This window comes from Dunckerocampus dactyliophorus, chromosome 17, assembly GCF_027744805.1.
Source record: "Dunckerocampus dactyliophorus isolate RoL2022-P2 chromosome 17, RoL_Ddac_1.1, whole genome shotgun sequence".
Classification (NCBI taxonomy): Eukaryota; Metazoa; Chordata; class Actinopteri; order Syngnathiformes; family Syngnathidae; genus Dunckerocampus; species Dunckerocampus dactyliophorus.
Window position 1 is genome coordinate 22,387,861 of NC_072835.1, and position 14,192 is coordinate 22,402,052.

At 42.2% G+C, this 14,192-nt stretch overlaps 1 protein-coding gene across 25 annotated transcripts in view; it reads left to right on the forward strand.

Annotated features, from left to right (window-relative positions):
• The window catches only part of LOC129170439 (formin-binding protein 1), a 48,383-nt gene that overhangs the window by 15,352 nt on the left and 18,839 nt on the right, over positions 1-14,192 (forward strand). For 17 of the 25 annotated variants that reach the window (XM_054758017.1, XM_054758007.1, XM_054758011.1 and 14 more), the window contains exons 3-7: positions 1,424-1,480; positions 1,560-1,707; positions 10,902-10,964; positions 11,908-12,012; positions 13,443-13,457. In XM_054758017.1, the coding sequence (XP_054613992.1) occupies positions 1,424-1,480; positions 1,560-1,707; positions 10,902-10,964; positions 11,908-12,012; positions 13,443-13,457 (388 nt within the window). The remainder of the gene's footprint in view (positions 1-1,423; positions 1,481-1,559; positions 1,708-10,901; positions 10,965-11,907; positions 12,013-13,442; positions 13,458-14,192) is intronic. The other 8 variants (XM_054758010.1, XM_054758018.1, XM_054758027.1 and 5 more) reach the window with 1 other exon arrangement.

Here is a 14,192-nt window from a genome sequence, read left to right on the forward strand (position 1 = left end):
TGCTCCAAGTATGGACTCCAAAGCAGCCCCCCCCCCCAATGCTATACTGACTAGCCAATACCAATGCTGCATTGCCATAGCAACCGCCTTTTGGCAAATCCCAACAGACTTGTCCTCTTTTTTCTGTAGATTTAAGTCCGCTTGAGATAATAGGACTACTAGTGTGCAGTGACATGCGCTCCCTGCCTACCCTTTGCCCCCAAAATATTCAAGTAGTTGCAGAAAATATGACAACTACTACTACTTTCATGAAAAAGTGTTCTCTGCTCTAAACATGCATAATATATCAGTATATTTGTACCCTCAATACTATTCAATACTTTTTTATTCTTGCACCAACCCACCAGGAGAAATTCTTCATACTGAGCGAACTACTGGATACTTGATACTGATTCTGAAAAAGCAATCCTTTTATTTCAACATTTTGTGGGCAAGAATTGGTCTTTCTAACATGGCTTGGCTTTTAGCTCTGAATTTACTGATGATTAGCGGTCTGGTGTAGGTTAAATGCATCCCTTGCATTTCCAAGCAGCTAGCATACCAGCCACACGCTGCACTAATCCACAAATAATCCTCTTGCAATGGCATTGGTGTAAACATGCACAATGCTTCTACTTCACACAGTGCAGAGCAATGCATTACTGACCACCCCCCAACCCCCCCCAATTTCCACTTGAAAATAATTCACAACTCATCTTTTGTACCTAAATATTGCACTAACAGTGCTTTATTTTGGTATATTTCTTCAAAATATGTATATGTTTAGGTGAGCGGACCAGCAATCTGACAGATGTCATCTACTGGCGCTTGAGTGACTTGTGCTATAATTAGAGGACGATTCGGGGAGAGCTGGAGTAGTATATCTGCCTAGCAACAGTGCACGCACACACCAGCAGGGAACAGAGGCGTCGGGGATGAGCGCAGATTAAGCTGGATTGAGTGCAGACGCATGTTACATGGATTTTTCCCCCCCATGTCTTGTGCATCATTTAGTAATACACGTCTTGACAAGTATTGTTCTCCATAATTTTGTTCTTGACAACGAGTCTCTGTAATTCCACTGTACACTGTTCCAGCGTTGTGTGCATGTTAGCATGAACATCCATGAAAGACAGCGTCCCTTTTCTCATCCCTCATCTGGTGCCGCTAAGCCGGAGTCACAACAAGGCCACATTAGAAAAAGCATGCTTGTTTCTGGTGACTGGTTCTGTGTTTAACCTCTGTTGGGTGGGAGATGGGGGGCAATAATTTATGACCTGACGAGGAGAAGGATGGAGATGTCGTAGCTGGAGCAGGAAGCGCTCTGCGGAATTGACTAGCATTGAGCGCTGGCAGGTCCACAAGGGGCCGTGTGTGTCGAGAGACAGATAATGGCAATGGTGTGGCAGCCATCTTTATTTAGCGCTATCCTTTGTCCTTACAGAAATTTATCAAAGAAGTACCAACCCAAGAAGAACTCTCGAGAAGAAGAAGAAAGCAAGTAAGCTACAACACCGTGACCTCACTCAACTACCATGTTTCCTCTTGAATGAGATGGCTATTTGACTATGTTCCGCCAGGTACACATTCTGTCGAGCCTTCCTGACCACGCTCAACGAACTCAACGACTATGCGGGGCAACACGAGGTGATTGCCGAGAACTTAACGTCACAGATCATCACTGAGCTTTCGCGCTACCTGCAGGAGATCAAGGCCGAGAGGAAATCGGTAAGAGTAAGGTCTCGGGGGCAGATTTACACAAGACCATTTTCAACTGAAAACGGATGCAAACCTTTTTGGATTTGTTTGTTGACATGAAAATGTTGTTTTGGCGCCTAAAAGCATTTAAAAACGGGCTAAGAATGCACTTAATGGGATGCACCTATTCCGCCTATACAGTCTTATGAAAAAACCTGCCAACAACGCTCCATTTACATAATGTGACCTGCATATTAACCAAGCTACAGCGACACTGGTATTATTGTTATTAACATTGTTACACCAAAGAACTACGTTACATGCCGTAGTGACACCTCGCCACACCACAGCGGCTAGCGACTAGCTTCACCACACACTCGCTCACAACGCCTCAGGCCGCTAGCGAAAGGTAACGCTACGCTTAGGTGGCAGTGTTTTCCTGAGCGTGAGCAACAACAACCGTCTTTTTTCTTTGACTAGCTACTTTGCTTCCGGGGTAGTAGTACAAAATGGCCAATTTTTAAGCAGAGGAGAGACATGACGAAGTATTATATAGCGGGGGTTTCAGCAGACACTGTCTAACGTGCGGCATTTCCATAGGGGTGTCAGCTGTAGTAGTTTCAGCTTGTAGTTGAACAATGCCAGCTCACTGCTGTCGTCTTGTGTACTTGTCTGTCTCGTGACACCCCTATCATATAGGTGCTCATATTTTCGGACTTCTTGCTCAGACTTGCCCCATTGGTTCTGTTATTACTGCGGACGCTCTCCTGAGAGGGGAAGGACCGGAAATGATTTACGAAGAAAAGCTGACCAATCACAGCTCTGCAGTCCGCAGCTCCGAGGCTCTGGAGCATAATTCAGGCTTAAGTTGTTGCCTTGTCAACATACCACAGATATTGTACTCAGTCTGTGTGCGAGATATTCCACACGGAATTAAGAAGCCCATTTCATGAGCACGCTCTCGTCACCCTGCACTGAGGTCATGCTTGAGTAAATATAGCATCGCTCAGAGGCTTGCCAGAAGTGCAGAACGTGACCGACTTGAGTCTAACGGTGCTTTCAGTGCAGTGCAGTCTTAGATATTTCAATCCAAATTTGACAAAAGCGGTGCTCTGTATACATTATTCAAACAATGGAGGGAGTCATGTTGCTGCTGTGCATGATTCATAAATCACTGCTCGGCGCTCATTAAGTCAGAAAAGAGTTGCAGGAGAGCTGAGAGATATCTACCCAGCTGGAAAATGTACTTTATGGAAAAAAGAAAAAATCTGCTGTGGACTCTCGTGTCACGGAAGCTCCAGCTGAGGGAACTGGAGTGGAAAACCAAAACCAGAGGGCTTCAAAGGCACAGTGACCTTTTTTTTTTTAGTGTATGTTCGCTGTTGACATCAGCGTTGCCCTGGGTTATGACTAGCAATCAGTCTAGATTTGACACTCTGTGCATGTTGCAGTGGTCCCGTAGCAGGGGGAGGGGGTCTGCAAGCCTTTGTGAATTGGAAAAAATGCATCATTTCATCTGTACCGTTCTCTGTCAAGTGTTCAGATTTCTTTCTGCATAATTACGACACTCCTAAGGATAGTCAACGCTTGTGAAGTTGACCACATAAAAAAACACAAGCGTCTTGGCTCCAAAGCTCGTCATACACATTTGTGCTGAGCTACACCGGAGATGAAGACCCTCACAAGTCCAGTCAGTTTTAGTTCTACAGGGCCAAAGCACAACAACCAGGGGTGTCACAAGATCTCACAAGATTAGTTATCCTCACCTCTCGCCTCCAAACGTGCATTGGTTTCAGCACCTTGGCACGTTTGCTCCATAGAACAATGGTATGAACAGAGTGAGCCATTTTATCAGTCACACAGTCTGTGTCTCGCTGGGTGGAGGCAGGGACGCTAGCATACACAGAGTATGTACTTGCTAAATCAATTTTTTTTATATTATTAGTGACTCACTCACTTTTATATTATTAGTGACTCACTCTGTGCATTGGTTTCAACAACTTGGCACGTTTGTTCCGTAGAACAACAGCATGAACGGAGTGAGCCCGTTTGTCAGTCAGAGTGTAGCATCGTGAGGAATTGCAATCCAAGTACAGTAACTGCTCGTTCATCATGGTTCATTAGTTCCAGACCCGACCATGATAAATGAAAAAGTAGGATCCCTTATTCATAAATTGAATATTTTCATACTTGGAGCATAAAAAACAGGTTTAAAGCTTCTAAATTCATTTTTTTTTACATTAATAGAGCGCTCTGACATGCCATAACACTCCTACGGTCCTTTACACTCATATTACTGAGGGCTGTCACAAGATCTTGTGTCATAAGAGCTCGCACGAGTACTTGTAGAATGTGACAAGATTTCTCGTTCAGAAAAAAAATGTCTCGTGGACACGATAATTAATTAATCACACAATTAGTGAAAATGAACTTGGTCATTTTTCCGGCCTCAATAAATTTCCATGTGCATTCCTCCAAACAGCCAGGAAGAGGGTCCACGCTGTGCATTGGTTTCAGCACCTTTGCGCATTTGTTCCATAGAACAATACAATACTGTCTCTTTGTCTCGGTGGGTGGAGGCGGGGCCGCTAGCATACACAGAGTGCAGAAGTAGTAGAAATTAAATACATCACATATTTTTATATTTTTTCATTGTACTTTTCTTAAAAGTTATGTCAAAATCTTGCCTGATCTCGTTCTCGCAGCCCCAATCTATCGTATCGTCTCGTGAACTGAGGGTCTCGTGACACTCCCTAACAACAACGAACACCATGTGAGCGGAGGCAACAAAAAAAATAAGAGAACCGAGGAAGGTCCATTATCAGCGACCTTCATTGACTTTGTTGTGAGATTATTAGACTGGTTCGTCCAAAAGGAAGGAGTGAAGCTCATTTCCGCATACAAGGTGAGGCCAACAATGTTGTCCTAAAGGCTTTCCAGAGAGGGAGAGAGAGAGAGAGAGAGAGAGAGCACTTGTTTTCACAACATCACACAGGTCAGGCTACTGGATTTAATATGTTATACAAGCATATTTAATTAGTTTTGGATTATAACAGGCCCCAGAAAGAAACAAGATGACACAATTGCACAAAACCTTGGCTTCCCTGCGACAATACGTTGCTTGTTCCCTGGCCAGGTCCATGAAGGACAGCATAGGAGTTTTAAATATGCTCCTCTGGATTGGGATTATGATGATGAATGATTAGAAGGTGTTCTGTCAGCAAAGTGCTATCCTCACCAGGCTTAGTGAGGTGTCATCTCCATTGAATGACTGATTAAGATACTTAAACGTGACTGCTGTTCCGTTCATGTTGGGGTTTGCACACACACATAAAGTGACATCCTATTCAGCTGAAAATCAGGAAGTACGGAATTAGCATGTAAACATCTGAACCACAAAGCGTTGGTGCTGTGCATACCGGCCTCATCCACAAGCGCTTAAAGCAGGGGTGTCTAAACTTTTTCTACCGAGTGGAAAATGAAAGGATGTAAAGGCTACTTTGATACTTTGTATTAAAAAAAAAAAAGCATCTCCGCTTTGTGATAAAGGAGACATTTTTTGCCTTTTATTAATATCAACTTCACATTCGGCTCTTTTCCCCCATTTTTGCTGTTTTTTATATTTGCCAAATATTTCAACTTTCTTCTGAAATAATCTTTATACATTTTCTTTTTGTAATATTATGACTTTATATACATAATATTTAGATTTCACCCCATATTATAACTTTTTCTGCAACCATTTTTTCCAAAAATTAACTAAGAAAATTAATTAAGTTATTTTGTTTCATCTGTTTCACATATTGCAACTTTTAAAAATGAATGTATTTTTATATTGTATAACTCTATGCTACTAAAATGACATTATTTTTCTGCATAATATTACAAATTTCGTCTGGTGAAATTGCAAATGTTCTTTCCTCACTAGAATACAGCTTTTTTTCTTAATATTTTGACTTTATTCTCAGTTTTTTCATTTTGGCTATTGTTTTGGCTATTGTTTAAATTTTCCAACTATTTCAAGTTTCTTCTTGTAAATGTTTTTACTTCTCGTAGTTATGATTTTATACCCATAATATTTGGACTCTATTCTTGTAACAGTATAACCGAATTTACAACCTAATTTTCCAATAATTACTTTATTTTGTTTAGTTCGTTTCTTATGATATTCAGACTTTTAAAAAAGTAACATATTTTTCCTTTAATATTTCAACTGTATGCAACTAAAATGACATTATTTTTCCTCATAACATTACAGAGTTTCTCGTAAAATTACAGCTGTTTTTTTCCATTTCTGCTGTTTTTTTTTTATTTCCAACTGTTTCAATTTTACTCTTGTAAATTTTATTCTCAGTTATGACTTTATACCCATAATATTTTGACTTTATTCACGTAATACTATAACTTTTTCCACAACCTAATTTTCCAAAAATAATTAGTTTTGTTTGTTTCTCATAATACTGTATTACAATAAAAAAAACATGTATTTTTCTTTAATATTTCAACTCTATACATCTAAAAATAATATAATAATATTATAATGTTACTCTCTTTTGACTTTATTTTTGTATTACTGCTGATTACTGCTGATTTTCTTGTTAAATTATATATTTTTTAATGTTCAGCAGGTTAATAAAAAAACAGCCTCCTCCTTTGTCGCTGCACACACACAATTAAAATAACCTCAGTGACATCAGCAGTGCATAACGTTCCAAGCGTGGGGAGTCTTGATGCAATCTTTTATCACCCTTATCGCCTCTCTTTCTGCGATGATTTGTTGCAGTTTAGAGGGATTTTTATGTGTTGACAGGAGTGGGGGAGGTGGAGGTGTGGGGGAGGTGCACATTCCTATGCACCATGTCATGTCAACAAAGTCCTGTTAGAACTTTGGCCTGCCTGCATGCGGATGTGTACAGTGGAAGATTGATTGGCCCTGATTGACATACACATTGGAATTCAACGTGGTAAAAAAACAACAACTGACTTGCAGCCCATTTTGGGAAACCCTGATTTAAGAAGGTTACTTAAAACATTGCATGTACAGCTAATGAAGTTTTCACAATTGCAACAGTTTAGAGAAGGGCTTTTCACAGTGAGCCTCCCCTCACAGAATAAAATACGGGTGGGATCTACCCTAAAACCTTGAAAAACTGATTTTCTGATTTTCTATTTTGTTGATCCCAGACTCCATTTACGCTCTCAACATAGGAACTAAAAATCTTATTACCAGAATTTCTGCTGTATAAGCCGCTACTTTTTTCTCTTGCCGTGAACCCTGCGGCTTGTACAGTGATGCGGCTAATTTATGGCAAAATTTATGGCTTGGACTACTCGGGACACTCTCAGTGACAGTCCACTATCTCCAGCGGGTTTCCGAAGGTCTGGACAAATTCTTGATGAAGAGTTTTAGCTCATCCTAAATGGCTAATAGCTCCTGTGTTCCTCAGTCGAGAATTACAAGATGTTACTTGCAAGCACTTGTTTCAGGTGGCCGAGTCTGCATTCATTTAGCAGCAAAATGAGGCGAAATGAGAACTTTTCAGTCTGGTTATTGCCGTCCCAGTCAGTCCCAGTATTGAACCCATTTTAGAAGTTAGATTTGGAGTTTGCACTGTACTTCCTGGCACACGTTTGCATCTTCTGTGTTGGAGGCCTGTAATAGCTTGTGTGGATGAGTGCAGAGTACTAGAGGATAAATAGTCGCCTCTGAGATCCATGCTGGCATTCCATCACGCCTCTGGTCCAGTCTGATAACCTGGAGGGCGCCCCGGGGGGGCGGTTCTTGCATAATAGCAAGACGTACACAGCTAAACTCCCAGCGAAGTATTCTTTTGTCTGTCAAAATTTGCTGTAATTGTTTTCAGAATGTTGTGATCGCAATGAGGTTGCTTCATCGGTATTGATTCACGTTTTGGAAACGTGGCATGAAGATATTTTCCGTAAATGCCGTAATGGGGAAACATTTGCTTGTAGGAACGCTCCACACACGCACAATGAAGTCAGCGGGTAAGAGGCTGATTTACTGTATCAGCCTTTATCTTAGTCATTATTGAGTGAAAATGAAGGCCATGCTCCTAAGTAGCTGACATTGTGCACGTGACAGGACTTGAGCAGCTCCACAGTGTGTTCTGCTTGCAGTCAAATACTTCCTCTGAAACATTTGAGCACTTCCTTGTTTTCGCCAGCTTCCCTAAAAACCTCAGGAAAAGGGAAGTGGGACTCGCCAAAACGGTGTAGCTGAGATTTGTATTGTCGTCTCATGAGTTTGCACAAATCACTAAAGGTGTCACGACCAAAATGTGACGAGATTTCTCATTGAGAAATAAAACTCACATGATAAGCCTCCATAATTGGCATATGCATGCGTCTATTTTCCTCGCCTCCAAACAGGCAGAAAGAGGGTTCACCCTGTGCATTAGTTCAGCACCTAGACCACATGTGTCAAACTCGTGCCCTGGAGGGCCGAGACACTGCAGGTGTGCTCTCCAACCAGTTTCTTCAGCAGGTGATTTAATTGATGAGCTCCTTCCCTCAACCTGAAGGTGTTGATCATTAAAATCACGTGCTTTAGTGACAGGCTGCAAAGAAAACCTGCAGTGTCTCGGCCCTCCATGGCACGAGTTTGACACCCCTGACCTAGACACTTCATAGAACAACAGCTTAAGATGTTGTGAGACAGAGTGACACCTCTTGTCAGTCATACAGTCGCTTTGTCTCTGCGGGGTGGAGGAGGGTGGCTAGCATACACACAGTCAAAAACTGGAGCCTTGTGAGGAGCAATGCAAGGTAATGTCGTAAAAATTAGGAGGGCGAAAAGATGTTTCCAAAGCCAAATGCCACAGCTCCTGTGTGGAAATGTTAATAATGAGCGAGGTGAGCCCATCAACACAAAACAAGTCAGTATGCCGAATTTGTTGGAAAGTGTAGTAGCAACTTTACAACACTAGGGTGAGTAGCAACTGCCCTTTCATATCGAGAGGAGCCAGCTGAGGTGGTTCGGGCACGCCCGGCTGGGAGGAGGGGCAGACCTAGGACATGCTGGAGGGATTATGTCTCACAGCTGGCCTGGGAACGCCTTGGTGTTCTCCTGGTGGAACTGGAAGAGGCGGCGGGGGAAATCTGGGCTTTCCTATTGAGACTGCTGCCCCCGCAAGCTGGACCCGGATAAGTGGAAAAAATGGATGGATGGATGGTGGCAACATAAACAAAACGAACTTGCCCACCTCAACCCATTTGGGAAAAAAAATACACACCGACAGTCAACACTCACTAGGATAGAGCATCGTTTCAATTTGAACGATTCCGCTTCCGATTTCAAGTCCGTGTTTGGATTCCATTTCCTAACGATTCTCTATTCTGATGCTTCCAAGAGGCAGGGTCATAAAGGTATGTATGGTGTAAATGAGGGCGCTAACCAGAGTTCTGTTTGGATGAAATGTCTGAAATTCCCCATGAATATTTTAATATTATTTTCTTACCGGAGTAAACAGGAGGTAGTGCAAAGCGCTCTTATTTTGAAGGCTGGACAGGGGTTTGTGTGAGTTGAGAAGGTCTCTTGACCTTTGCTAAACTGAATACACATGAATAAATTTGTACCCTGCAGTCGTACTTCCTGTCCTGTATTTACACCGAACTTCCACGACATCAGTGGGCATCCTGAAACCCTCAGTTACATTGGCATGAGGCCAACATCATTTATTGTTGACTTCAGTGAGTCTGACTGCTTAGAGGAAGTCTGACGTAGCGCATGAATGACGGGGCACTGTGTTCTTTCTACACCATGAATGAGAAGGTGTTTAATCATGTTTGTCGTGCATTCTCCTTTGCATGATATCATTGTGTTGCAAACGAGCCTATCGCTCTTTTTGAAGTTAAGCCAAACTTTGTAGCCGCTTCTTCTTCGTTGGTGCTCGCCAGCTTCTTTTTCATTGGTGTTGAACGAAAGTTGAACGATCCCGCGAGAATCGTAACGTTAGTCCCGGTTCACATCAATGTTTGAGACTAGATGCCCAACCCTAGGGTTCACAGAGTGTAGTTTCATACACCGCCAAAGAAAGGCTGCTCTTTAAGAAATGCTGCAAACGTTAGACAGTACGAATTGCCTGTGAGAAAATACTGGTCACAAACAGCAATTTCACAACTTTACAGAGTGAAAGATGATAGATATTATTATCATATATAGTAACAGTATTTGGTCTCAGAAAATGTAGACAATATCTTTTAGTGTCAATTTGTGGGACAGCAAACATTTCAAAACCCACATTGTTATGTGACTCGGTAAAAAAAAAAAAAGTTCATTGTACTTTTCTTGAAATGAATGTTAAAATCTCGTCTTGTTCCCATGGAACCAATCTCGTGCATCGTCTCGTCTCGTGACACCCCTACAAATCACAAAATGCGATGCATTTGTAAAACTTACTTTGTAGAAGCAACCGCTTTCCCTGGGCCTGCTATTGTGTCGTACCATCGATATTCAGCTCAAGCCACTGATCCAAAGTTCCACACATGGCGTAACCAAGGGCGACAGCATTGGCAGTCTTGGCAAATGGAAACAATAAGGTTTCTTTTATTTTCACTGGGTAAATGTTGCAACGGCCAAAAAATTCTCAATAAACATTCCTTGACAAGGATCAACCGCCCCAAAAATAAAACTGTCTTGACCCATGCCCCTCCACCAAGTTTTGTGGAAGTATGTTAAGTAATTGTCGCGTAATCCTGCTTGCCAACCAACCCAAACATCCTTGGAAATTTGGTGTTTAATGTCTTTTGACTTCCTCCACGTAGGTTTATTCTGCAAAGTTTTTATACCGATTGAAATCATCTCTGGTAGTTTTCCAAAATGCATATGACGTAAAACAAACAATTAGTGAATGCAACGTTGATAGGCTGTTTGAAGGGTGCAGACGTGTTCAGTCTGTGTGTGTGTTTCTGGCAGGATTTGTTCTGGCTGCTCTTTAATCAAATTGAATCGCAGCCATCTGCTCAAGCTCGTACAAATCTCTCAAAGTTAAGCTTGTGGGGAATGAGGTCATATATATTTATTATGTGCTGTTCATACAGTCGTGTTTGTCCTACTTTATTCCCCCCTGCCATTATCATGTGATTAATATTGATAAAACTCACGTTGTAGCGGGGAGGGTTACGGGAAATGTTATCCTCATTATGTCAGGACAAGTAAGCCTGTGAATGGCATTTATATTTGTGTTTTTTCGTTCTTCCAACAGCACTTTCACGATGGCCGCAAAGCACAGCAGCACATCGAGTGCTCGTGGAAACAGCTGGAATCGGTGAGTGACACCACAAATGTGCAGCTGTGGCACTTGTAGCTCAGCATCGCACAGCGCACCCTCAGAAACCCCCCGTACAACGGCCAAAATAATTTCTATGTGTTTATAAATGTATACATTGAAATATTTAATATTGATAGATTTTTAATTGTTAAATTAAGGATTATTTTTGTTTTAGTAAATAAAAGTAATTATTCTATATAGCGTGTAATTGTATTTAAATTTCTTTTATAGACATATTTTTTTCTTTTCATATTTTGATCATTTATATTACAAAGTATTTTATTTTTATTGTTTGAGAGTGAAAGTTTGAGCACTGCAACAAAATAATTGTTTAATTAACATAATACATGACAACTTATTTAAATAAGTGTGGTTAAAATGACACTAAACAAATCCGTCCGTGTTGAGGGGTCCACTGTGTTTATTTCCAGCGTGTAATTCAGTACAGTCACGGTCCACACTGTGGCGAAGTCGACGAGAGCAGATGCGGCAGTGTCACTTCTGTTCGCTTTAGTCTAGAGCTTTCACAGAACACCACTTCTTATCTAAAGCCCCACCCCCTTTTCTGACAGGGGTCTGTGTGACGGCCATGCATTGCCGGCGCGTCCTCCTCGACTTGTGTGTTTGCTTTCAATGATCTCTTTGTGCGTGAAGCAGATAGGCACAACAAACTGTCGATTGTTCCAAATGAATGCTTGTTTTTGTGGACACAAATGACCACTATGAACATTTGTTTAATCTGCAGGCTGCCACTGTGTCATAAAATGAGCCATGTTGCGTACAGGACTGTATCTGAAATGTATATGTGACGCATGAGTATGCTCATGAAAAGGTCACCTTGCGCATTGAGAAAAAGGCTTTTATCGGCGCGTTTCCTGCCTCCAAAGAATGGCCACAGTGCTTGCCATGATTCTGAATTGGGTTCCTGTCTTCTTTTCAGTGCAAAAGGAAGTTTGAGCGTGATTGCAAAGAGGCAGACAAAGCACAGCAGTACTTTGAGAGGATGGATGCTGACATCAACGTGACTAAGGCTGATGTGGAAAAGGTATGTGCCAAACTGCTGGTTGTCCATACATGCCTCTCGTCATCTTCTTTGGCATACACGCCCCCTGCCTGCCCCTGGCTTTTGGCCTCATATGCCATTGAAGCGGGGTCTTCTCTCTTCAATGTGGCGCTTGTCATATTCTCAGGACTTCCTGTTGTCACATCCAATTTAAAGAGCCCTCACACACACACACAGCTCCCACGCCTGCAAGGCATCATGGGTCAGCAGCGCGTGCTCTCACCCCTTCCTTAGCTGCCGGAGCCAGGGGGTCAGGCTCCGAGTTGACACAGTTCAGACCCGATTATTATGCAAATATAGGCAGGAATAAAGACCCTTTCAGCTCTGTGGACGTAGCTGCCAAACAGCTTCAGCGGGCTTATGCTAACTTAGTTGAACTTAGCTGGGAGGACGCAAGGAAGTATCCTGCAAACAAGAGCTGCGTTGTCCCGCGTAACACCGTAAATGCATGTCTTGAAGCGCGACTGTACGAGGCTCATGACACGGAAGCACGCATCGAGCCCCACGCAGTGTCCTTGCATTCTAAAATACAAAACCATACCATCTGGCAACATAGTCTTACGTCTACAGCAGAGGAGTTTGCTCCAAAACATTCAAATTGGGGCCCAGAAGAAGAAAGATTTCCATGCCACGTGGGTTTGTTTTGACAAGTTACGCACCCATGACTGTTATTGTCAGCAACGTTATTTTATTAAAGTTGAGGCCTTTGCGGTTTTTATTCTGGCGTTGAGGCAAACCTCTAATGGGTCCCTCGCCTCCTCTGGCGAGCAGATCCCTCAATTTGGGGTTTGGATTCACATCCCAGATATCCCCCACCTTCTGAGCATGCAAGTGACAAGTCAAAATTATCTACCTCTTATCGCTTCCACATGGAATGGGAGGAAAACCTTTATTTGACTCATATCATATCGGACATGCCATGGCTGACTCCATATAAATAAGTAAGTATAAATAAGTAAATTTCCCCGCTGTGGGATAAATAAAGTACAAATACAATATAGTGTTAAGGCAATGTAATGTAAGAGAATGTCTCATCAAAGTACGTAACATTACTGATGCCCAGTGACCACAATATTACATATGACTAGTAATGTCCCGATCCCCGATTTTTTTTATAGTCCTGCCGATCCGATCCAATCCGATCCGATACCGATCCTTTTTTTTTTACACATCTAGTGAGGTACACGAGGGTTCAAACTCTGCTTTCGTGTGACTTCAGAGGCATATTTTTCCTTTATGTAAAATGTTGAAACTGATTGTTTACTAAGCTTCTCCATTTGAGTGATGACACACTGGGGTGCACCAGGAAGCATCTCTATGGCAACTTCTTGTTTAGCTGGCAACGGCTAACAATCCTTTTGTTTTGTTTGTGTATGTGTTTGTATATTTCATTTTTATGCCATGCCTTGAAGCGAAGTTCCCTCAAGGTAGGACCAGTGGACTCAGTGTCTGTGGGAACACACACACACACACACACACACACACACACACACACACACACACACACACACAAATGTGTCTTTCTCGACGTCAGTGGCTTGCCTCACTGTCTTCAAGTATACATGTGCAATAATAAAACAATATGTAGCTGTCTTATTAAGTGTGAGTTGCCCGTGATCCTTCAGCGTTCAATAATGACAGGAAACAGGAAACCAAGACAGGATGTGATTTGGCTATATGATTTCATGATTAGCCAGGAGGGCTCCATGGCAACCTTGTTGTTGTGCACTTCATCACTTTGCATTGCACTACTTTATCCGTGCATGCTCACACGTGCACTGCTTTTTTTAAATTTTATTTTTTATAGCTTTATCCTGCATATCACTTTTCCACTTAGGTATTATAACCGCCTCGCTTCCTGTGCTGGAATTAATGTCCGTGATGACTGTCTCCACTCCAATGTGTCCTGCCTTTTTATTCTCTGACATCAGCTATTGCTTAGCCACATGTGTGTGTGAGGAGCGTGTGTGGGTTTGAAATGATCCTTCAGCACGTTCGTATCAATGCTAGCATCAACATGATGAAGCAACAAGTGTTTGTGTTGGACTGGCCGTCCAATCTGATGGAAAGAGGAAGCATACGACTACTTAGCAGCACAAGCACACACACCACACGTAAATACAAACACACACACACACACACACGCGGGCAGGCACACAAAG